Source organism: Giraffa tippelskirchi, chromosome 10 (genome assembly GCF_054371585.1).
Source record: "Giraffa tippelskirchi isolate mGirTip1 chromosome 10, T2T-mGirTip1v1.2.pri, whole genome shotgun sequence".
Classification (NCBI taxonomy): domain Eukaryota; kingdom Metazoa; phylum Chordata; class Mammalia; order Artiodactyla; family Giraffidae; genus Giraffa; species Giraffa tippelskirchi.
The window spans coordinates 42,061,867-42,085,687 of NC_137284.1; the positions used below are offsets into that span (position 1 = coordinate 42,061,867).

General features: G+C 43.6%; 3 protein-coding genes across 5 annotated transcripts; 1 reads left to right on the plus strand and 2 right to left on the minus strand.

Annotated features, from left to right (window-relative positions):
- Nucleotides 1-1,807: 1,807 nt before the first annotated feature.
- LOC145522443 (upstream-binding factor 1-like protein 1) lies at nt 1,808-3,043 on the plus strand. Its single transcript, XM_081531159.1, has one exon. It carries the CDS (start codon nt 1,820-1,822, stop codon nt 3,041-3,043), a length of 1,224 nt encoding a protein of 407 aa, XP_081387285.1. The 5' UTR covers nt 1,808-1,819.
- Nucleotides 3,044-8,723: 5,680 nt separating this feature from the next.
- LOC145523327 (tripartite motif-containing protein 77-like) lies at nt 8,724-17,406 on the minus strand. 3 transcript variants are annotated; one of them, XM_081533375.1, is made up of 6 exons: nt 17,154-17,406; nt 12,821-13,051; nt 12,333-12,355; nt 11,380-11,483; nt 10,716-10,848; nt 8,724-9,622 (listed from the first exon to the last, which is right to left on the minus strand). In XM_081533375.1, exons 2-6 carry the CDS (start codon nt 12,902-12,904, stop codon nt 9,604-9,606), a joined length of 363 nt encoding a protein of 120 aa, XP_081389501.1. In that variant the 5' UTR covers nt 12,905-13,051; nt 17,154-17,406; the 3' UTR covers nt 8,724-9,603. The 3 variants fall into 3 exon arrangements, with proteins under 3 accessions (XP_081389501.1, XP_081389502.1, XP_081389500.1); XM_081533376.1 differs by having other exon boundaries at nt 10,712-10,848; nt 17,154-17,221; XM_081533374.1 differs by lacking the exons at nt 10,716-10,848; nt 17,154-17,406.
- LOC145523326 (N-alpha-acetyltransferase 40-like) lies at nt 15,337-18,576 on the minus strand. Its single transcript, XM_081533373.1, is given in 2 exon segments — nt 15,337-18,289; nt 18,338-18,576. Coding segments are annotated over 2 exon segments (726 nt in total). The 5' UTR covers nt 18,494-18,576; the 3' UTR covers nt 15,337-17,719.
- Nucleotides 18,577-23,821: the final 5,245 nt, after the last annotated feature.

The window sequence follows — 23,821 nt, forward strand, 5'->3', positions numbered from 1 at the left end:
CATCCACAGTGATTTTGGAGCCCAAGAAAATAAATTGTATTTAATATGCCTTAATACAACGTCTATTGATGTTATCTGAAAAGAAATATTTAGCCCCTCAAGTCTTTGACCCTTACATTCACATGTTTACACTTGTCTTCATCTTCTATGGCACCTTCTGTTCTTAGATGAATCATATCAAATATTATCTCAATTTCACATTCAGTCCTCGGCCACCTGCATGCTTCTTCATATACTTATAGCTGATTCACATTGTTGTATGGCAGAAACCAATACAATCTGTAAAACAATCATCCTCCAATTAAAAATAAGTTAATAAAAATAAGAAGGCAGCTATTCCCTGAAATCCAATGGAGTGTTACTATTTGAGAGAAGATTATATTCACATTAAATCTGAGCAGAGTACAGAGAGTTCCCATATATATCCTGCCTCCTTAAAACAAAGGCACACACACACACAGTTTCCCCCATTGTCGCATAATGTATCAGAGTGGTGTATTTATTACAATTGAGGAACCTACACTGATACTTCATTGTCACCCAAAGTTCATGATTTTACATTAGTGTTCACTCTTGGTGTTGTTTATTCTACTAGTTTTACATGATGTATAGTGACAGGTACCCACCTGTATAATATACGGAAGTGCTATACTGCCCTAGAATTAATTTGTGATCACCTATTCATCAGTCCTCCAACCATAACTGCTAGAAACCAGGGATTATTTCACTCTCTCTCTATTTTTCTTTTTCTAAATGTCTTATAGTTGGACTCATGAAGTGTGTATCCTTTTCAGATTAACTTCTTTCACTTAGTGATATGGATTCAACTGTACTCCATGTCTCTTGCTGGTTTGCTCACTCATTTCCTTTTAGCAGTGAGTACTATTCCATAGCCTGGATGTACCGGAGTTTCTTTATCCATTCATCTACCTAAAGACATCTGGTTGCTTTCAAGTTTTGTAGTTATGAGCAAAGCTGCTATAAGTATCCGACTGCAGTTTTTCTAAATGGTTTTAGCTGATTTTGGCAAATATAAAAGAACATGATTATGGAACTTCACTGTTGGTGGATATTTAAGTTTGTAACAAACCGCCATGTTGTCTTTCAGAAAGCGTTAGTTGTTCAGTGGTGTCCAACCCTTTGTGACCCCATGGACTGTAACCCACCAGGCTCCTCTTTCCATAAAATTCTCCAGGCAAAAATACTGGAGTGCATTGCCAGTCCCCTGTCCTGTCTTTTAGAAGGCCTGTACTGTTTTACATTCCCATCATTAATGAATCAAAGTTATTGATTCTCCCCATTCTCGCAGCATGTGGTGATGTCCATCTTTGGAATTTTGACCATTCTTATCCATGTGCTGTGGTATGCCATTGCTGTTTTAAAGTCCTTTGGTTTTCAGGCATTTACTTTTTTAAAGTCCCTTTATTTTCTCTTCTTCTTTGTCCCTTGAGTGAGTAGCCAGTCTTTTATTCTGCTCATTTGTTTGTAAAACTCTCTCTGGTGAAATTGATTGGAAGGCAGAGTGAATGGGGTCTGAAGATACTTAACTCTGCAAAAGAAGCTTCATAATGCCCAATATGAATCTCGATTCAGACTAGGCCAGTTTTTGTTTACATTCTTGAGGGTAAATAAAATGATAGAAGAGACATATCCCAAGGGGGATGTGCTCCTCTCATGTGTCACATAGGAGAGTAACTTTCTTTTTCTTTCTTCACAGAATCATCACACTCACCTGCTGAATCTTGAGAGTGCAGATCCTGGAGATTCTGCTGAGGTGTCTGAACTTCTGGGACCATATAAGTGTCCCAAAGACTTAGAAATGGTGCTGCCTAAAAGTCAAGATGACTGGTCCAAGGAAGACATTGTGCAGTTACTGGAAAGTATGGAGAAAAGCATTCCATCCAATGACAGGCACACATTCAAAATGACCCAGTCAGTGATGGAATGGGAAAAAGTAGCTTTTAAAGATTTTTCTGGGGAAAAATGCAAACTCAAATGGTTAGAGATTTCCTATAACTTGAGAAAGTTTCGAACTTTGAAGGAACTAGTCCTGGAAGCTAAGGAAAATGTTAACAATCCTTCCAAAAGCAGAAAACACAAGAAACATCCTGATTTACCCAAGAAGCCCCTGACAGCTTACCTCCGCTTTTTTAAAGAGATGAGACCTCAGTATGTCCAAAAACACCCCAAGATGAGCAACCAGGAGCTGACTAAGGTTCTGTCTGAGGAATACAGGAAGCTGCCAGAACAGCTCAAGCTGAAATACAGTCAAGATTTCCAGAAAGAGAAACAGGAGTTTCAAGAGAAAATGGCTCTATTCAGAGAACAGCACCCTGACCTTGTCCAGAACTCCAAGAAACCTGATGTCCCCAAAGGAAGTCAAAGCAAAGTGCCAAAGAAGTTTCAGGAAAATGTGCATACAGTGAAGTCTCCCCCAGAAAACCATTTACCCATGAAGTGGAAATTCCACGGAGAGCCCAAGAAGCCCCCGATGAATGGCTATCACAAGTTCCACCAGGATCTCTGGTCTAGCTGGGAGCTGAAAGTGGTGCCCCCGAGGGAGCGCATGGTGGAGATCAGTAGACGCTGGCAGCGGGTCCCCCAGGACCAGAAGGAACTTTATAAGAAGCAGGCGGAGGAACTGCAGACACAGTACAAAGTGGACCTTGATCTCTGGCTCAGGACTCTGTCTCCTGAAGAATATGCTGCCTACAGAGAGGTGACCTGTGCTAAGCGTAAGAACATGAGCGTGATGGGGGGCCCGAACCCCAAGATGAGAAGGATGGGTCTGCAGTCCCCATCATCAGCGAATCTGCAAGGAAGGCTTAGAGAGGACCTGGGACTTCAGGCTGCAGAGTCAGAATCATCAGACACGACTGGAGAACATTCTCCTGCTTCGGGGAGATCTGAAGAAAATGAGGAAGAGGAGGAAGGCAGCTCCTCAGGCCCCAGCAGTGAGGATGAAGCTGGAGATTCTGAGCCAGAGGACCGTGGCCCCAGCTCATCGTCCTCAGGGGACTCCTCTGACTCAGATTCTGACTGAGTTTAGTTCACAACCTGAAGGGACAGAACTTTCAGCAAAAGTCCATGGGCTCTTCTCTCTATGCCTTTTCATTGCCTTCCTTCTTTCCCTCCCTCTTCATACAAAGTAGGACCTGTTGGATAGAAGGCATCTTGTGCTATAATTTCTGGCCTCTTTATATACCCCAAGTTCACCCCAACAGAAAGTCAATGCAATGACGCCTCGTGGAATAAACCCTGAGCTGACTGGGCTGTGGGGCACCCTGGACTAGACAGAGTCTCCTGAACTGGAAAGATTTGCTCTCCTCACCCTCTGCCTGCCAGACATGTGAGGGGCTCCAGGGGTCTGTGACCCCCTTCTCTGTGACCTTGTCCCCCAGGACTCAGGCAGTGAGCTGGGGAGGGATGATCTGATTGACTGGAAGAAGGAGACTTGCCTTAAAGAAAGCTGTCAGGCCCTGATGTCTCTGGCCCTTCTCTCTGAGGTGAGGAGCTGGACCTTCCTTATCTTGGAAGCAAGGATGGGCATGTGGGCAGCAGTGTTTCTCTCTCTATATTTATCATTTGAGCTCTCAGTGGGATTTTTCTTACTGATTTCGAAAATTAGAAATGAAAATTTAAAACTGCTCCATTTGAGTTAGCTTTCCCTTAAGACCAGCATCCTTTGACTCAAAAGCATTAATTTTCCAGGCCACATCTAAATTTCTTCTGGTTCATCCCCCAGTCCATTCTTCATGCAGAAGATTGTAAGTGAATCACACTTTTCCCATAGGCTTGGTTTTTTTGTATTATGTTATGAGATTTTATTAAATAGGTGTTATAATGTATAAATATTTTAGTCCATAGGTTACTAATCTGTCTGCTAATTTGTGTAGCAGAATGACACTGTTTTAATACTTTGGTTTATTTATATATTTGAAAATGTGTGTAAAGCCAGTGTCATCTCATTAAACTTTTCTAAATATTCTTGGCTGTTTTCATTTCTGGCTCTCGTGCACTGTCAGTATCACAGAAGTAGTAGTGTTCTTACATATGAAAAGGGATGAGTTTTGAGAGCTCATCTTACTCCTTGATGTCTTAGTGAAGTAAGTATATAGGCAGGGAACTGATTGTGCAGCACATGGAACTCTGCCCAGGGTTATTTGGCCGCGCGGATGGGAGGCAGGTTTGGGGGAGAATGGACACACGTGTCTGCGGGGCTGAGTCCCTTTGCTGTTCACCTGAAAGCATCACAATATTTCTGTGATTACTTATTTTTTTTTTTTTTTGGCTGCACTGGGTCTTCATTGCTGACCAAGGGCTTTCTCTAGCCGAGGAAGTGGGGCTCCTCTTCCTTGCAGTGTGCAGGCTTCTCACTGGGATGGCTTCTCTTGTTGCAGACACGGTCTCCAGCTCACTGGCTCAGCAGCTGTGGCACATGGACTTAGTTGCACTATGGCCTGTGGGATCTTCCCAGACCAGGGATCGAACCCATGTCCCCTGCACTGGCAGGGGGATTCTTAACCACTAGATCACCAGAAAAGGCTTATCACAAGCTATTCAGCTACATGCCAATACAAAATGAAAAGCTATAAAAACAGATGCAGAAAAATGCAAATTCTAGATTAATATAAGTTCAAAGTCTGAATTGTCTAATAGAAGAAGATGGCATTTGTTAAAATTATAAATCTGTATTTGTTGCCTCATCTACCCATTCATGAACTGGAAATAAAACTCCAATCATAAAAGATCTAATTTAAGATTATATTTAGTGCTTCTAAAAGGACTGACCCACAGTTCATTCACATCCGCAAAATGTTAAGTGGATTTCTTTCCTCCTGGCAAATCTAAACATATCTTTTGATTGAACAACTCACAGAGAAGAGAGGGAGACAGTACTCACTGACGGCCAGACAGCTTCTCCTTTTTCCCCTAGAAATGAAATTGAAGCCAGGAATCTAGCAACTCAGCCCTGAGATATTTCTGCATTTTTGCCTGCACCACCCAATGCTCCACTTCATTAGACCTTCCTTTTCAGAACCTGCCCGGCCTGCACTTCTGATCCCTTCACTGTAGAAGGACAGGTGCAGGGAAGCAGCAGGAGGCAAGCGGGGGTCAAGGACTCACCTCTCAGGATTCTCGGTCTCCCTTTTCCTTGTCTGCAGCTTCTCTTTCAATGAAGGGCAGGAGTTGTTGAACTCTCAGTCCTGGAGTCCTTCCTAGTTACTCTGCCCCCTCTCTCTAGGAGTGGAGCCCACCGGTTCCCCTGGGGGTGCAGGCCCTGGAGGTGAGGGGTGAAGACTCTGAGTGTAAAGAGCAGCTCCGGGACCCCTGAAGCACCCCCCCCGGCCCCTCCTGCACATCCTCCAAGGGGGACTCTGGGCTGAGCAGAGCCTTGCCCCCGCTTTCCCAGATGTGCCAGGTACACGAGCTGGTCTGGGACCTCAGGGCAAAACTCCCTCTCTGGACAAAACCACGCTGGGCTGTCAGAGATTCAGTGCCTACGGAGGCGGGGACAAAAACACAGAGCCCATTGTTGCCCTCTCAAAGGTCTGCAGGGTCCCCTCCTGCCCTGAAGGAAGGTCCTAGCAGGCAGCCACCCCCTGAATCCAGGGCTGAGTCTCCTGGAGCCCCGCACCACTGTGGGCAGATTTGCCTTGGGCGGATGGGAGACCACCTCACTCCTAGGTCCAGTCCCTTCAGAAGCTGCCAGTATTCCTTGGTGCCACAGGGCTTTCTGCACCCTGGGAAATTTTGTGAGCTCCTGGAGAACCACGATTTTTAAGGCCTAAACTTCCTCCGTTGAAATGCAAAGAGGTCAAACCAGTCTGTCCTAAAGGAAATCAGTTCTGAATATTCACTGGAAAGACTAATGCTGAAGCTGAAGCTCCAGTACTTTGGCCACCTAATTCGAACAGACAACTCACTGGGAAAGTCCCTGGTGCTGGGAAAGATTGAAGGCAGGAGGAGAAGGGGGAGACAGAGGACAAGACAGTGGATGGCATCACCAACCAACAAATTCAACTACGTAGAAGTTTTTAGGGGAAATTTTTGTAAACGTAAGGTACCCTATCATAATTTCTATTTGCATTTAACTTGTAATTCAAATGTCCTGAATTAATTTATAGTTATCTGTGACTCTGGGGCTTCCCTGGTGGCTCAGAGGTAAAGAATCCGCCTGCAGTGCAGGAGTCACGGGAGGCACACGTTCGATTACTGGGTCTGGAAGATCCCCTGCAGGAGGGCCAAGCAACCCACTGCAGCATTCTCACATGGAGATTCCTGTGGACAGAGGAGCCTGCTGGGCTACAGTCCATGGGAGGGACTGCAAAGAGTCGGACACAACTGAAGTGATTGAGCATGCATGTGACTCACTGAGCAATTGACATATCCAAGAATGATTCCAGGTCTTAAGGAACCCTTCTTCTCTCATTATCCAAAAAATGTATAATAGGCTTGAATCCCATTATTATTTCACCAAATTTCAGGTAGATTTGTCCATATTATCATGGTAGAAATACGACTCTAAATATTTAAATTGAAGATTGGTAAAGAGGTTAAGATTGAAAATACAGAACCATTATTGAAAGACCCATTATTGAAAGACCCTGATGTGTGGTTCCACCAACGGACCAAAGTCATTTTGAAAGTGGTTGAGCCTGCCCATCTGTTCAGTGATGACTTCTGGACTGAGATTTGGGTTCATAAGTTGGCACATGGACAGCAGCACTGACTCATCCCTGCAAAGAGATTCCTGTAAGAGTTTCTCTTTTGTGTGCCATGGCCTCCGTCAATGTATTTACAAATGATAGACAGTCACTTGAAAAGTTTTCATCGAAACTTTATCTCATATTACATTATACATGCACAAACATCAGACAAATTTGCATCACTCTTAGAGAATCTTTCTAATTTTTCTCTTGTCTGACTCCACTGTCCTGACTCTCAGAGGTTCTTGCCTCTCTCACCTACCCCTGAAACAGAGCAGGGCCCTATGCTCCTTCCTCCCTCCACCCTCAACGTCCTCAGCCTGTCTTTTGTCTGTAGAAAAACTTTAGGCAAAGAATAAATGTGATCTAAGAAGTGAGAAATCCTCGATACAAAGGAAAAGCAGTCAAACAAGATAAAATAATAATAGTTTAGTCATTAAGCAAAGTCAAGAACCTTTAATTCCTCTCCAAAGACTATGCATAATATTCCGAGCCATATGCTTTGACCTGTTTTGTAGAAACTAAAGCCCCGCCTGACAGAAGAAGTTAACTGCATGAGAAGCAGACTGTCCATGGCGTAAGCGGCACAATTCCAAGAACTGGCCTCAGAGAAACTGGAAAAATACAAATGACTCCAGACTTGAAAATTAATTGTACTTAAAACAATCCAATGATGCTAGTCAGACAACCACATGACCAATTTCAAGATGACTGTTGGAGCTGACTGCACTGTTTCTGCGTGGAGCCCTTTCCTTTCTCCTACACATCCTAAATGCTCCACTTAAAAATCCTCACCCTCAAATTATCAGTGGGGAGTGGCAATTTGGACATGTGGACCCTCTCTGACAATTGCTGATCTCCGAACTAAAGCGGACTTTCCTTTAGACCAACCTTATCTTTGGAGTAGACTTTCAAGCAGTAAGCAGCCAGACCTGTCTTTCAGTTGATGCTACCTGGAGGAAACAGCCTGTACACCAGAAGAAATCTGTGGGTTTGAATCTTAGAAACATAGGCAGCAGTTTACCCCTTGACTCCTTCGAGACATACGCCTGCATCACAGGAGGAGAGGAAAAAACCCGGACTAACTTCCAATAAAGGGACACGGAATCATATTCATTAGAATGAACATTGGGGTACATGTATGTTTCCCAGTTAGTCTGTTTGTTTTCTTCAATAAATACTCAGAAATGGATTTGCTGGATCGTGTGCTATTTATGACTCCTATTAGATCACATGGTAGTAGTGTACTATTATTTTGAAACTTAAGATTGGATTAACTAAAAGCATTTTAAATACAATTTTCTTTTTCTTAAGTATTCTTTATTACACTCAATGAAAAGTTTTGCTGTTTATCCTGGTAAATGAAATTTCAAGATTTCTGTGACTTGAGGTCTCTCCTCAGTTAAAATTTTCTGAACTTCCAGGGTATGAAATCTTATTTTCTCTATGTCATTCTGTTAAGATATGTATGCATTTATATTTAGCCTGTCTATGATAGAGAATTTCTTGAGCTTATGAATTTTATAGGTAGCCTATTCAACATTTTTGTTAAATAATATTATTGTTCTTCCTTCTGATGTTGGTTATACTTTATAAGCTTTTTAACAGTGGTGGAGCATATTTTTAGTTATGATGTTATATAGCTATTTATTGAAACAGTTATATTTCAAGTAGGTTGGTTTTTGTTACTTTGGATTTATCTGTAGATATGGCAGACATAAACCTCCTAAGCTAGATGGGTCAGCCAATATTAGGTTGTGAGTTTTACAGAAAAAAAGTACAAGATGTGCTGAGTCTACCCAAGAAGATGTCCTCATTTAGCCTAATAGCTTTACAAATTACATCATGAAAGAGGTTTTAAAACTGAGGCTTGATGAGGTATATGCGCAGAAGACATAAGAGAATTCCAAATCTTGCCTTAACCCACTAAACTGGGTAAACAGAGCCAGGAGTTCTTTGGCATCCAACTACCTTAAAAATTAACAGACAAAACAGAATAAAAATTGCACAGTATTCAAGAGATGGTTTTATTTAAAATTTTATATACATTTATGCAGTTGATATGTGCTTAGTTACTCAGTCACGTCCGACTCTTTGTGACCCCATGGGCTGTAGCTGTCACACTCCTCTGTCCATGGGATTTTTTCCAGGCAAGAATACTGGAGTGGGTTGACATCTCCTACTCCAGGGGATCTTCCCGACCAGGGAGTAAACCCAAGTCTGCTGCTTGGCGGGAGGATTCTTTACAGCTGAGCCATCCAGGAAGCCCATGCACTTAACATGTCAACCCTTAAACAAGTCAATCAATATGCTTCATAAAGGAAGGTAAAGTTACAGAAAATCAAGCAGACATTAAATTAGTGATGTCAATTATTTACATTTCTGATACCTATTTTCAGATTTCTAAATTGTCCTTAATCAAGAGTGTCCAGAGGATAGAAAAGTTTTAAGAGGAGAGGAAAAGGAGCAGGAGAGGAAACTGCAAATGAGGGAACTATTGGCCACATTCACAAAGCTCACAACACCATTGTCATAATCCAGGAAGACCCCCACCCAGCCCAGAGGCCTTTTGACATATTGAGGTGATAGTGGGGAGGAGGTAAACAAACTGCACTGATTGTTCTCTCTGATACAAAGAAATAGAAAAATTCCCTCTGAGTCAAGGACCATGTTACTGTCTCTTGTCCAAGAATCATTACAAAATCCAGTGGCCCAGTTGCAACAGCCCACCACATCCACCTCCCAGTAGCATTGACCAGAACTGAATGACTCAGCTCCCCAGGAAAGAAAATATTTAGATCTTGGTGAAGTGTTGTTGACACCAGGACCATCAGGACCAGCCAGCAGACATCTCAAACCTTCAAACACAGGGACATGATGAGTGACTCTTTCATTATCCAGTGCAATGTACACTGCAGAAAGAAGGGGAAAAAAATTATATCAGCTACTACTGTTATAAATTCATGATGGCCATTGGCTTTGTAGAGTGTCTAGGTTTCCAAATCACTGCTGATGGTGATTAGAGTTATGAAATTAAAAGACGCTTACTCCTTGAAAGGAAGGCTATGACCAATCTAGATAGCATATTGAAAAGCAGAGACATTACTCTGCCAATAAAGGTCCATCTAGTCAAGGCTATGGTTTTTCCAGTAGTCATGTATGGATGTGAGAGTTGGATGGTGAAGAAAGCTGAGCACCGAAGAATTGATGCTTTTGAACTGTGGTGTTGGAGAAGACTCTTGAGAGTCCCTTGGACTGCAAGGAGATCCAACCAGTCCATCCTAAAGGAGATCAGTCCTGGGTGTTCATCAGAAGGACTGATGTTGAAGCTGAAACTCCAATACTTTGGCCACCTCATGCGAAGAGTTGACTCACTGGAAAAGACCCTGATGCTGGGAAAGATTGAAGGCAGGAGAAGAAGGGGACGACAGAGGATGAGATGACTGGATGGCATAACCGACTCGATAGACATGGGTTTGGGTAGACTCCGGGTTTCCTAACTTGTGGCTAGAATTGGAAACAGGACAGTAAGGTGAGCTTGAGAAATCTTTTGCAGTCCAAGATCTATAGGTCTGTCTTCGTAAGAAGATTTGAGCCAGACCAAATGGAAGAAATGATTTGTATCTATGAGACCTACTGCTATCTTGGCCATCACTTCTACAATTTCTACATTTGAAATTGGCAATTAATTAAAAAGTTCACTATCAGAAACCAATATAACTCGCCCTTCTCCTCAGAAAAGGCACATTAATACCAATAATAGTGATAACTCCCAAAGTGTTTTCACTTTTACTAACAAGATTTTTCACTAAAGCATGCAAAGTTAAAATGAAAGCAAACACAGAAACGGCAAGGGAAATGAGTTGCAGGGATTCCCAAATTTCTCAATCTGGCCAGGTCACATACCAACTGGTACGTCTTCAAACATCCTTCTCTGTGGCAGTTTTTCAGTAATTGAATATTAGGAGAATTTAAGAAGGATCCTCTAGGATTTCTTTTACCTACTTTTCCATGGAGCTTTGCAATTCTTGTGTATGGCAAGAATGGTCCTTGGTCCTTAGCATTACCCAGACAGATAAAACTCTGATCACAGCAACAGAAAGCATGATTTCATTGTGAGAATTTTCTGCCAGCATACCTTGAAGCGAAAAGGGATAAATCTAATGAAAGAAGTTGTCAGCTTACTTTGCCAATGTTTTGTATAAACTGTGTATAAAATTTCCTTTTATGTTTGTAATAAATTTGACCATAAAGAGGATTTATATTTTGTATTTATTACAAAGAGTTTTATAAGCCAAGTTAAAATTCTCTAAGCATCTCAAAACCAATGATAACATTCATTCCATAAAACCTGGTACGTACTGAATGTAAATGCAAAGTTACATGTTACTTTTAAACAGTCAATGGTATACCTCAGCCTGCTACAGACCATCCATTATGTTTTCCTATTGTTTACCCTCTAGATAGCTTACTAACACTCATTATAAATGTCTTTTTTTTTCCAGATACCATTTAGTTTTATTCCATATACATTATTCTCCTATAAGGGTAAGTGTGGATATCAAAATTTCCAGCAAAGAGTCCACAGATTGGACAGTGGGGAAAGGTAACTCATAGGACAGTATCAGAGGCCAGTGTATACCACCCCCACCAGAGGGCTGCCTGTTACCTTGGAATTGGTTGAGCCAGTCTGTGAGTCCAGGGATGGGCCACACACTGAGCTGTGGGACTACAGGCTGGGGCAGGGGCAGCTGCAGCTGCACTGACTCACCCCTGCAAGAAAGGATGCTTCATTATTCTTCTGGAGCTCACATTTTCATCACAGTAACTACGGCTGCATGCCTCTGAAGAGGCTTCAGTTCAGTCCTCAAACTTAGGTTCAGATCCCATAAAAGTAATCCCCCAAACTAGAGGATTTATGTTATCAAGATCAAGTAATAGTCTACCTCATCTATCCCAGGGCTAACACTGCAATCATAGCATCAAGTTCAAATCAGTCATGACAGTATCTGGTTTCTCGCAGCCAATCTCAGGGCTATGCAAAATGACTTGAAATGAAGGACATTCAAGAGGGGCACTCTGACTTTTAATCCACTCGAGTCACCACAGAAATGTTCAGTGTCTGTACAACTCCAGCTAGCAGTTGAGGAGCTTAGCTTGGGTAGCAATCCCAACTCCTGAGACCCAGTTTTCCTGAGGGCATCATAGAGTCTTTCGTTTTCACCTCCCCACGTGCTGCACATGGAAACCCTGCACCCAGATGATCTGTTGGCCCATTCTCTCCCTAATACCACGTTAGGTTTCTATCAACCCTTATTTCCTGCACATAATCCTGTCATAACTTTGGGTACATTCCCTCTGTCTTTTTCTTTTTCTAAAACTTAAAATCAGCAATGGTAGTTGTCGTCACGTGATCTTTGCACAAAATCCTGCAAGTAATTCCCTTGCCCAGCTCCACCTTGGGTAAAACAACACACAAAACTCTCTCAACCTTTGGAGAAAGGGAAATCTAAATATATCCTGAAAGAGGTTATAGTGTCCTGATAGTCATGCTCTCATTTCAGCGTCAACTGACTGATCACATTTACAATTATCAAAACTTGAAAACATGGACAAGCTTACCTTTTCCACATGTTTTCATAATACTGTAAAGAGAGAAACAGAAAAAAAGTCTTAGTATATTTCACAGCATTCAGAGCAGAGACATAGTTTCTTATTTCCAAGGGTGAGCGAAACCAAATTTCAGCACAGTATCACATACACAGAAACAGAAAGGGAAATGAGTTGCAGGGATTCCCAAATTTCTCAGTCTGGCCAGGTCCACATACCAACTGGTACATCTTCAAACATCCTTCTCTGTGGCAGTTTTTCAGTAATTGAATATTAGGAGAATTTAAGAAGGATCCTCTAGGATTTCTTTTACCTACTTTTCCATGGAGCTTTGCAATTCTTGTGTATGGCAAGAATGGTCCTTGGTCCTTAGCATTACTCAGACAGATAAAACTCTGATCACAGCAACAGAAAGCATGATTTCAAACACATGATGAAGGGCAAAGGAGAGGTGGGTATCATCCAGGGAACACCATGACTCTCCAGTCCTCGGTTCTTACCTGGATCAGCTCCAAGTCTGGCTTATGGCACAAATCCTTGAGCGCTTCATATATTTGCCTTAAAAGTTTCTGCTTTAGGTCCATATTGTATTGACTTTCTTTGAGTTGTTAAAAAATCTCCTCGCTTTCCTCTTCTATTTTCTCTAAAAGATGTTTCTCTCTATAGTAGACTAAGTGAAACACCTTCCAATATTCAGTTTGGTTCATCTTCTTCCACATGGTCACATAACTCTAGAGGGACAATGAATTAATCAGGTCTTGTATTCCCACTGATTTCATCCATAACTGTTATCTACTTTTTTCCTTCCACATTTAGACATTTGGTACATTCATTAAACACAAAACTTTCAGAAAGCTTTTGTGTTGTTGTTCTCAGTGCTTTTTATTTCACTGAAACTGAAGTCAATGTTTTGATTCTAAACACAGTCTCAAATAGCCACTTCTTAAAAACAGGTATTTGTGATTTAATAATGATATTATAAAGTGCTGCAATCATTATGCCAGCAAATTTGGAAAAATCAGGAGTGGCCACAGGACTGGACAAGGTTAGTTTTCATTCTAATTCCAAAGAAAGGCAATGCCAGAGAATGTTTAAATTACCACACAATAGCACTCATCTCACACGCTAGTAAAGTAATGCTCAAAACTCTGCAAGCTAGGTTTCAAAAGTACATGAACCGAGAACTTCCAGTTATTCAAACTGGATTTAGAAAAGGCAGAGGAACCAGAGATCAAATTGCTAACATCCATTGGATCACATAAAAAAAAAGATAGAATTCCATTATCTTCTTTTGCTTCATTGACTATGCTAAAGCCTTTGACTGTGGGGATCACAACAAACTGTGGAACATTCTTAAAGAGATGGGAATATCAGACCACCTGACCTGCCTCCTGAGAAACCTGTATGCAGGTCAAGAAGCAACTGTTAGAACTGGAACAACGGACTCGTTTCAAATTGGGAAAGTAGTATGTCAAGGCTGTATATTATCACCCTGCTCTTTTAACTTGTATGCAGAGTACATGATGCCAAATGCCAAGCTGGATGAAGCACCAACTGGAATCAAGATTGCAGGGAGAAATATCAGTAACCTCAGATACCCAGATGACACCACTCTTATCGCAGATACAAAGAGGAACTAAAGAACCTTTTGATGAAGGTGAAAGAGGAGATTGAAAAAGCTGGCTTCAAACCCAATCCAAAAAACTATGATTATGGCATCCGAGCCCATCACTTCATGGCAAATAGATGGGGAAACAATGGAAACAGTGACAGACTACTTTCTTGCCCTCCAAAATCATTGCAGATGGTGACGGCAACCATGACATTAAAAAATGTTTTCTCCTTGGAAGAAAAGTTATAAAAAACTAGACAGCATATTAAAAAATAGAGACGTTACTTTGCCAACAAAGGTCCACATATTCAAAGCAATGATTTTTCCAGTAGTCATGTATAGATGTGAGAGTTAGACCATAAACAAAGCTGAGCACCGAAGAATTGATGCTTTGAACTGTGGTGTTGGAGAAGACTCTTGAGAGTCCCTTGAACTGCAAGGAGATTCAACCAGGACATTCTGAAGGAAATCAGTCCTGAATATTCGAAGGACTGATGCTGAAGATGAAGCTCCAGTACTTTGGCCACCTGATGGGAAGAGCTGACTCATTAGAAATGACCCTAATGCTGGGAAAGATTGAAGGCAGGAAGAGAAGGGAATGGCAGAGGATGAGATGGCTGGAGGGCATCATCGACTCAATGGACATGAGTTTGAGCAAGCTCGGGGAGATGGTGAAGGACAGGGAAGCCTGGTGTGTTGCAGTCCATGGGGTTACAAAGAGTCGAACTTGACTGAGTGACTGAACAACTAAATCATGTTATATAACTTACAGAGTACTCTAATGACTAAATCTATTGAATCTACTTCAGGCCTTCCCTAGTAGCTCAGCTGGTAAAGAATCCACCTGCAATGCAGGAGACTCAGTTCAATTCCTAGGTCAGGAAAATCCACTGGAGAAGGGATAGGCTACTCACTCCAGGATTCTTGGGCTTCCCTGGTGACTCCGCTGGTAAAGAATCTACCTGCAATGTGGGAGATCTGAGTTTGATCCCTGGGTTGGGAAGATCCCTGGAGAAGGGAAAGGCTACCCACTCCAGTATTCTCGCCTGGAGAATGCCATGGACTGTACAGTCTACAAGGTTGCAAGGAGTCAGACACGACTGAGCAGGTTTCACTTTCATCCTCAGATATTTTATCTACAGACTGACTCTTTCTACTAGGAAATAATAGCAAACATTAATTCACTGAATAAGATAAGACCTTTCTGAAATATTTCTTTTCAGGTCCACAAACTGCATGCAGACTAGAACCTTGTGTGCATGAGTACAGACTGACTTCCCCTGCTTCTGCTGTACAGTCCACTTCTTAAGTAACTTCTACTCTATCCTTAGAGGCACTCATCAACAACCACCTTCTGGTCTTAATTCCCATCTTCTCCCTTTTTACCACTCTCTCTTTTCCTTCTTTTTTTTTTTTTTTTTGAACAAAGTGTCTTTTATTTGTGACACACAAACACAACCAATGCAAAGAGAGATCACTTTTCCCTTTGATTCCAGTGATAATAAGTTGGTAAAGAAAATATATATATATGTATCAAGAAGGCATTTTATCTCCAAAGTTTCCTCTAAAACAAAACAAACAAAAAAAACCAGGAAGGGTTAAAAAGAACCACACACATATCATGTACACATCTGACATCAATGAAAATAACCTGAAATAGAGTGGAAAACAACCAAAAAACAAATCTCAAATTAATATTTTTTAACATGCCCCAAACAACAACAAACCAAAAAGCCTGGTACCAGACTTGCTGTTTCTTAAAACCAAGACCTTGGGGAAATGGAGACTGATGGTTGAGAACTGAACAGGCTCAATGGCAACAGCAGGGTGAACTGCAAGCCTCAGGCTGCGCCTCCCTGCCCAGCCCGACAACCCTCCCCAGCAGCCTGTGGGCGGTGGCAGAGGCGGCTGGACAAGTAGGGCCCACACCAAGTGCCCACTGACCAACGGGGCTCAGTGCCAGGTGTCCAGTGAAGGGCAAGAGACATGGACGCTTCACTCCCTTTATGTGGGATTTACACTGGGGTCCCTCTGGGGCCCCCAAGTGGGAGGTTATCAGAAATCCATGATCTAAAATGATGACTATTTATCATTCTGTGTCCTTTGACACAGCAGGGATCAAAGGAAAAGCTCTTCCTAAATATGCTTCCGTTGTCCCATGATTCTTGGAAGGAACCCTAATGTCCTCCTAGCAATGAAAACCCTCCCCTTTGGGTAAAATCTCCTGGGAGCCAGCCAAGTGGGGCAAAGGTGGGTTTATTCCAGTGTGAAGGTGCGAGGCCCTCTCCAAGGCAGTGCCACGTCCACCGTTGGCCAGTCAAGAGCAACGCAGAGCACTCAGCGGGGAGGCTGTGTGTCCCGGCCCCACACACATGGGAGCCTGGGGGAGAAGCCAGAGCAGCTTCGGGGAGACGGGCCAGCACAGGCGGCCTGAGCCAGGGCAGGGGCTGGGGTGTGAGTGGACTGAGGTCAGAAGCACTGACCAACCTCCTGGGAGCAACACTCCGCAGGCAGGACCTTTGGAATGCTCTGGAAGGCAGAGCTCCAGGCTGCCCCAGGGGAGGCAGGTGCTTTTTCTTGGATAAGGATTTGGTCATTCTCTTCCCTGGAAGGGGAGTAAGGTCTGGGGATGAGGGGTAGCCTGAGCTCTGACCCCGTGCCCTGTCCACCCCACGAGAGGAGAGGAAGCTGCCCCCACGCCCGCCCGCCACCACCGGTGACACCAGGGAGAAGGGCAGCTGTGGGGCCGCGCCCCGTGCTGCCAGCCAGGGCAGGCCTCCCTGAGGGAGCAGGGGCCAGGCTGGGGAGTGCAGGCAGGAGGCCTGCTGCTGGCTGGGGGCTCTCCAAAGGCCAGGGGGGTGGCAGGGGTGGCGATGGGGAAGGAGACCCACCCTCAGAGAGCTAACAGCACCAAGATATGAGAGGAAACGGCATTAAACATGGCAGGAACGAGGGGTCTTAAGGGGGAAGACGAGGGGCTCCCTGATGTTATTTCCCCCTTGAGAGTCAGAACAGGGCAGGGGGCAGGCGAGAGGCAGAGGGAGGCAGAGAGAGGGGACAGAGACGAGCAGGCCGGGCTCCAGCTCTTTCCTATGAATAAAAACCTCGGGTCACTGCCTTGAGATCATGGGGCCAAGCTTGGGATGCCACCCAGTCAGAAGCCAGAGAAGCCACGGTCCCCACCCAGGCCCCACTGACACCACCTCCTGTCCCCTCAGCACCTCACTGACAACCACGGGCTCCTGGAGCCGGCTGGTCCCTGGGACAACTCCACTTTAACTGTGGATCCACAAAGGCACAACCAGGAAGAGCGCCCTTGCTTCCCGGGATTGTGACACAAAAGACTTTCCAGGGTCTCCGTCGAGTGTCCCCTCCACCGAACGGGAGGAGTCACTCTGAAGTCTCTCTCGGCACAAGATCCTACACCGAGTCCATTCCTCTTTGGGAACCAGCCAGACCCTGACCCAGGGCTCCAGGATTTTCACGAAGCTGGGAACAAACACTCCATTCGTCCAGCTGTGTGGCGGGAAAGGGGCTTGTCAGGAATCCAGTGGCAGGGAGGTCGCAGAGCCCCACGCTTAGGGCCGCGTGAGAAGGCAGCCTCTGTGAGAGGACGCGCCTGGTGCCTGGCTCCTCGCTGCCCCTCCCGGCAGCCTGCCCTTCCAGGGGAAAGCAGGAGGGGTGGGCGGACCACCTCTCCCCAGGGTCAGGGCTGAGGAGGCCGCCTGGCAAGCGGCGTGAGACCAGGGAGAGGACAGGCCTTGGAGAGCGCGTTCCAGCTTCGGACTCAGTGGCAGCAGCCACCACAGTGCCCGCCTGAATGGGAGTGCTGGCTGTCCCCAAACTTGGTCCTCCGGCTCAGGATCTCATAGGAGCAGTCCTCCCCACAGCAACCGGACATGCTTGGGGAAGAGTCATCGATTTCAAATTGCAGCGCTTCTCTGAAGAACTGGTAGGCGCCATGATTGTGCTTAAATACCGTTAACATAACTTTCTTCATCTGTGTGCTATTGGCCATGAGCTGCAGAATCTGTATGAGGAACTTCCCCAGGCCTTTCCGCCGCACTTTACTCTCTAACTGCACCTCGTAGCAGTACAGGACTTCATCCCCGCACTCCACGTCAAACCGGAAGTGAGAGAAGGCGACGGGCACCGAACGGTTTTCCCAAGCGATGAGGTACCAGGCTCAGTCGTCCGTCATCTCCTCGCGCTTCTCTCGGTCCTTCCAGCCCCACTCGCTCTGCTCGTACATGGTCTGCATGTTGGTCTTGGTCAGGCCGAAGGCCCAGTCCACGGTGGCCGGCTCCAGGCCGGACACTCGCTTACATTCAATGGAGACATTCAACACGGATCTAGCCTTTAGTATGTTCCAGGCACTAACACTACATCCAATCCTTCTGATGACTCCATTCCGATCATATTTCTTGAACACTGGGAAAGCCTCCAGCGGGTCTCCAAGCCTGTTGGCGGCGTCCACTTTGGCACAGACAGCATCCATGGCTGCTCGCTCCTCCAGCCGCTTCTGTTTCTTCTCCTTTGCCTTGCTCGACTTCCTCCCCATGGCGACAACGGCGGCGGCGGCGCTCAGCTCCTCCTTCCCACACTTGCCGGCTGGGAGGCGGCGGTAGCGGCGACACTGGCCCGGCGGCGGGCCCCGCACTGCGCATGCGTCTCGCGGGCTCCCCAGCGCGCCCCGGCGGGAACCGCGCCGGCGCAGAGCCCCGCGAAGGGACGGGCGAGGGAAGGCGCGCAGGTGGAGAGCCTGGGAGGCGGGCCGAGGGTCTCGCACACTCGAAAGAGGCGTCTCTTTTCCTTCTTTCTTGTTAACATTTTAAAATACTTGACTCACATTGCTTTAAGCAAAAGAAAACATCAATCAGTGACCAAATCTTCATTTGGCTCTTGTGTCATCTTTACTTTCAATTAGCAGATTTTTTAATCACAAGTGTATGGACATATCATGTAAGTGTGTACTCTGTCAGGTTTGCCACCCCATGGACCATAGCCCACCAGGACCCTCTGTCCTTGTGATTTTCTAGCAGAAATACAGGAGTGGGGTACCATTTCCTTTTCCACAAGATCTTCCTGATCCAGGGATCAATCCCGTGTCTCTTGCATCTGCTGCATCGGCAGATGGATTCTTCACCACTGCTCTGCCTGTGAATCTCACATTCACTTGATTCATTTCTTAGCAACATGCACTGCAAGAACTATGTGGATTCAGCAAAGGAAGTTCTTGATAAGATGAATGTGATTTCATTATAATTCTGGAAATTGAAGAGAGTTCCTTTCTTTGATGAAAGATTGAGTAACAGGTGAATATGTAATCTGTCAACACAGCAATAAACTCTTCAATTTCCAGCATTTTGAAACCACATTCATCTTATCATCAAGAACCTCCTTTGCTGAATCCACAAAGCTCTTACTATGCATGTTATTGTACTAAGAATGTCTTCCTGCTACACCAATCCTTCCTTTATAGAATATATACACCTTCGGGTTCAAACAAGCCCCTTTCTCTTTGCTTCCCTCTATTAGTTTACTTTAATAGCTCCTCTTTCCCTGATGGACCCATTAATACAAAGATTCCTCCAGTTATCTTCTCATGTAAAAATGTTTTCCTTTTCATCCTTAAAACACTACTGTGGTAGCTATCTCATGCCTAGACAATACAGAAAATTGTGAAATGTTTCTCTCCAGAGAAAAATCATTCACTAAGTTCCATCCTCATTCACCCAGTTGCCTGCTACCTATTTGTTAGAATATCTGCCAGAACCTCAAGTGCAACATTTCTCAAACTAATATTTTCTTAACCCAAAGTAGCATTTTCTTCTTTGTTTATATCCTCTGTGATGCTCCACCTTCAGAGCAGAAACTAGGTCTCAGGTTTTATATTTTATCCTCTTTACGTTGCACATCAATATGTCCTATTTTCTGACATTTCTCTACCATCAAGAATATCTCTTGTATTATTTCCCCCTACCTGGGCTCAATCTATCCCTGACCTTAGCTTTAAGAATTTTTCAACTTTCAGATTTAGCTTCCAGTGTCTCTGTGTTCTCTCACTTTCCTTCATATCAATGTGACACAACGGAGAAGCAGTGACGAGTGTGGTGTGGGAAAGGAATGAGTTCAGTGTAAGACATGTGATTTCGTATCTCTTTCTGAAAACTTGTTCCACAAATAGGCACCCACCTCCAATTCTACTCTCATCCAAGCTTCTACCCATACATGATCCTTTATATAAGCCTTTTCTGATCATATGTAAAATTCATTTTGTCCAAATTATTTATTATTTACCTTTAGTGCTAAAATTTTCTCAAAAGCACTTAATCACAAAGGATCACATCTCAAATGTTGCCTTTAGAATTGTTCATTGATTCTCCTGCTACTCCATTTGATCCTCGATACATTTGATCCTTGAGTACAAGGAAATCTGCCTCTTTTCTCTATTTCTACATTGGCTTATAATAGTTATCATTACACAGCAGGTTCTTCATTGTAAACTATAACCTTAAGTATAACAACTCTGAATAATTGAGTCAGTTTTACTATATCTCCTTGTCATTCACACACCCCTACTTAAATTACCTTTATAGTGGTGAGAGGTAGCTTTTAATATTGCTTGTTTATTGTTTCACATCATTAAGTCTTTACTTCCTTGAGAATCTAGCTGTACTGTTATTTCACCACTTCTATGTGTGGTGCTCAATTCATATTTTTGAATCAACAATGATAGATACAAATTTCTCAGCCATGAATTTAGCTCACATTTGAAACTTACCTATCCTCCATTTCCAGCCATATCTCTCAGCATTGCCTCTCTAATGATACATGTGTCAGCTAACATGTACTATGCAGAATCTCAATATTCAGATAACTTCTAATTTCTAGTCTTCAACTCTCACATATATACCTGCCTGACATTCCCATTAATTTGACCTTCAATTTGTTCTTCACTAGAAAAAGCAACAAAGTTTCAGAAAAACATCTATTTCTGCTTTATTGACTATGCCAAAGCCTTTGACTGTGTGGATCACAATAACCTGTGGAAAATTCTGAAGGAGATAAGAATACCAGACCACCTGACCTGCCTCTTGAGAAACCTGTATGCAGGTCAGGAAGCAACAGTTAGCACTGGACATGGAAAAACATACTGGTTCCAAATAGGAAAAGGAGTACATCAAGGCTGTATATTATCACCCTACTTATTTAACTTATATGCAGAGCACATCATCAGAAATGCTGGGCTCAAGATTGCTGGGAGAAATGTCAATAACCTCAGATATGCAGATGATACCACACTTATGGCAGAAAGTGAAGAAGAACTAAAGAGCCTCTTGATGAAAGTGAGAGGAGAGTGAAAAAGTTGGCTTAAAACTCAACATTCAGAAAACTAAGATCATGGCATCCGGTCCCATCACATCATGGCAAATAGATGGGGAAACAGTGGAAATGGTGGCTGACTTTATTTTGAGGGGCTCCAAAATCACTGCAGATGTTGACTGTAGCCATGAAATTAGAAGATGCTTACTCCTTGGAAGGAAAGTTATGATCAACCTAGATAGCATATTAAAAAGCAGAGACATTACTTTGTCAACAAAGGTCCATCTAGTCAAGGCTATGGTTTCTCCAGTAGTCATGTATGGATGTGAGAGTTGGACTATAAAGAAAGCTGAGCACAGAAGAATTGATGCTTTTGAACTGTGGTGTTGGAGAAGACTCTTGAGAGTCCCTTGGACTGAAAGGAGATCCACCCAGACTATCCTAAAGGAAATCAGTCCTGAATATTCATTGGGAGGACTGATGTTGAAGCTGAAACTCCAATACTTTGGCCACATGATGCAAAGAGCTGACTCATTTGAAAAGACCCTGATGCTGGGAAAGTTTGCGGGCAGGAGGAGAAGGGGATGACAGAGGATAAGATGGTTGGATGGCATCACTGACTCAATGGACATGGGTTTGAGTAAACTTCAGCAGTTGGTGATGGACAGGGAGGCCTGGCATGCTGCAGTTCATGGGATCGCAAAGAGTCGGACATGACTGAATGACAGAACTGAACTGAACTGAACTGAACTGAATCCAAATAGTTAGAGAATGTCTTCCTGAATTTTCAAAAATTTTCCTTCTGAGAAACCCTAGGTTTATCTCGTTGACAAATTATGATTGTGATTTTTCTATAACCATTGGTGAGTTTTTGTGCTAGCCAAGTAATTAGAACTTTAAGTTCGATATTTCTATTTTAAAAAGAAATTCAATAAAAGTGACATGCCTAATTCTACATGATGAGATGAAAGCCTTTGTTATTGGCCTGTCATGTATATTGAAACATAAACATTATAATTTTTAACTAAACTCTTATCAAATAATCACCATACATCCCAAGCTTGTGCTGAATGAATTAGAATTTCTTGCTTACCTCCCATGTTCTTATTTTGTTTGTTTCTCTGTTCAAATTTCTTTTATTTTCTTGTATCTTTTCCCACACAGACCTCATTATCTTCAGAAGCCTTTGCTGCAAAAGAACCAACAGTGTGAGTATCAGAGAAGTTGCTATTGAAATTTTTCAGATCCTCGGGGATTAAGGATAGCAGAAAATATCAGATGATTACCCAAGAAGGGAAATGATCCACTTATTGTCCCTTTTAAGACCAAGTGTCTACTGCGTAGGATGTTTGTAATCCTAGAATAGATATAACATTGGAAAGGGTGCTTCTCCATAGAGAAGAACTGGCCCTCAAACTTGATTTCCCCTCACTAATCTTCATTATGTAAATTCCATCGCAGATTTTAGTTGTCCTGCTGCTAGTTCTCAGCTCCTATCACACGATTCTTTTAGCTAAAAGACAGTGTTTCTAATTAGACTCTACTAGATTAGGCTATTGTCACCATGACTGCAGTGTACAATAATCTCTGATATTAAGAGGATTTATCCACCTTGGTCTTACACAGACTTGGCACACACAATTAACCTCATCCTCACCATCAACTGGATTTGTAAAAATTTAAAATGTAAAACCTTAACTGTTTAAGTTGAGGGCTTCCTTTCTTAAGTAGTTTATCCTAGGAAAGGGAAAGTGAAGTTGCTCAGACGTGTCCGACTCTTTGGGACCCCATGGACTGTAGCCTAACAGGCTCCTCCATCTATGGGATTTTCTAGGCAAGAGTACTGAAGTGGTTGCCATTTTCCTCTCCAGGGGATATTCCCAACCCAGGGATCGAAGCCGAGTCTCCCGCATTGCAGATGCATTACTGTCTGAGCCACCAGGGAAGCCCGTTTTTCCCGAGACCTGGCCTGCAATGCTGTCTGCTTTATATTTGACATGAATGAAGAATAGTTATCTTCAGTTTCCTTGGCATTCACTCTCAGACAGAAAGTCCCCCAGATTCAAACTTCACTCTTAGTCACTGCTTACCCGGTATTCCTCAGCCATCCACTCAACAGAGCAATGCGTGTGAGCCCCATGCTCCACAGGCATACGACAGACTAAACAAACCATGTCCTTAGTGACTTTATAAAACAAGTTCTTTGTTTTCCTGTGAAGCTCACACATCTTTTCTGCAGACCTAGGTACACCATAGGGTCCTGTTCATCTGGCAAGGAATACTCGAGTCTTCAAAATGATATTTGTTCTCAGGTTCAGTTAATGAGGTGTTTCCCTGTCGTTGGCCTTCCTCCCAGTAGAGACAGAGACACGGCATGCAGAAGCTGTGCCCACAGCCCAGCGTGACCGGGTCTATGAAATACTTCACACACAGGGAACAGGTGACTTCATTCCATAGGCTTTTGGAACTCATGTTTCTGAAGAGAGAAAAGAAAAAAGAACATTATGTTGCTATGAGACCATAAACAGTACCAAGGGGCCTGAGACTTACTTCCCACTCATAG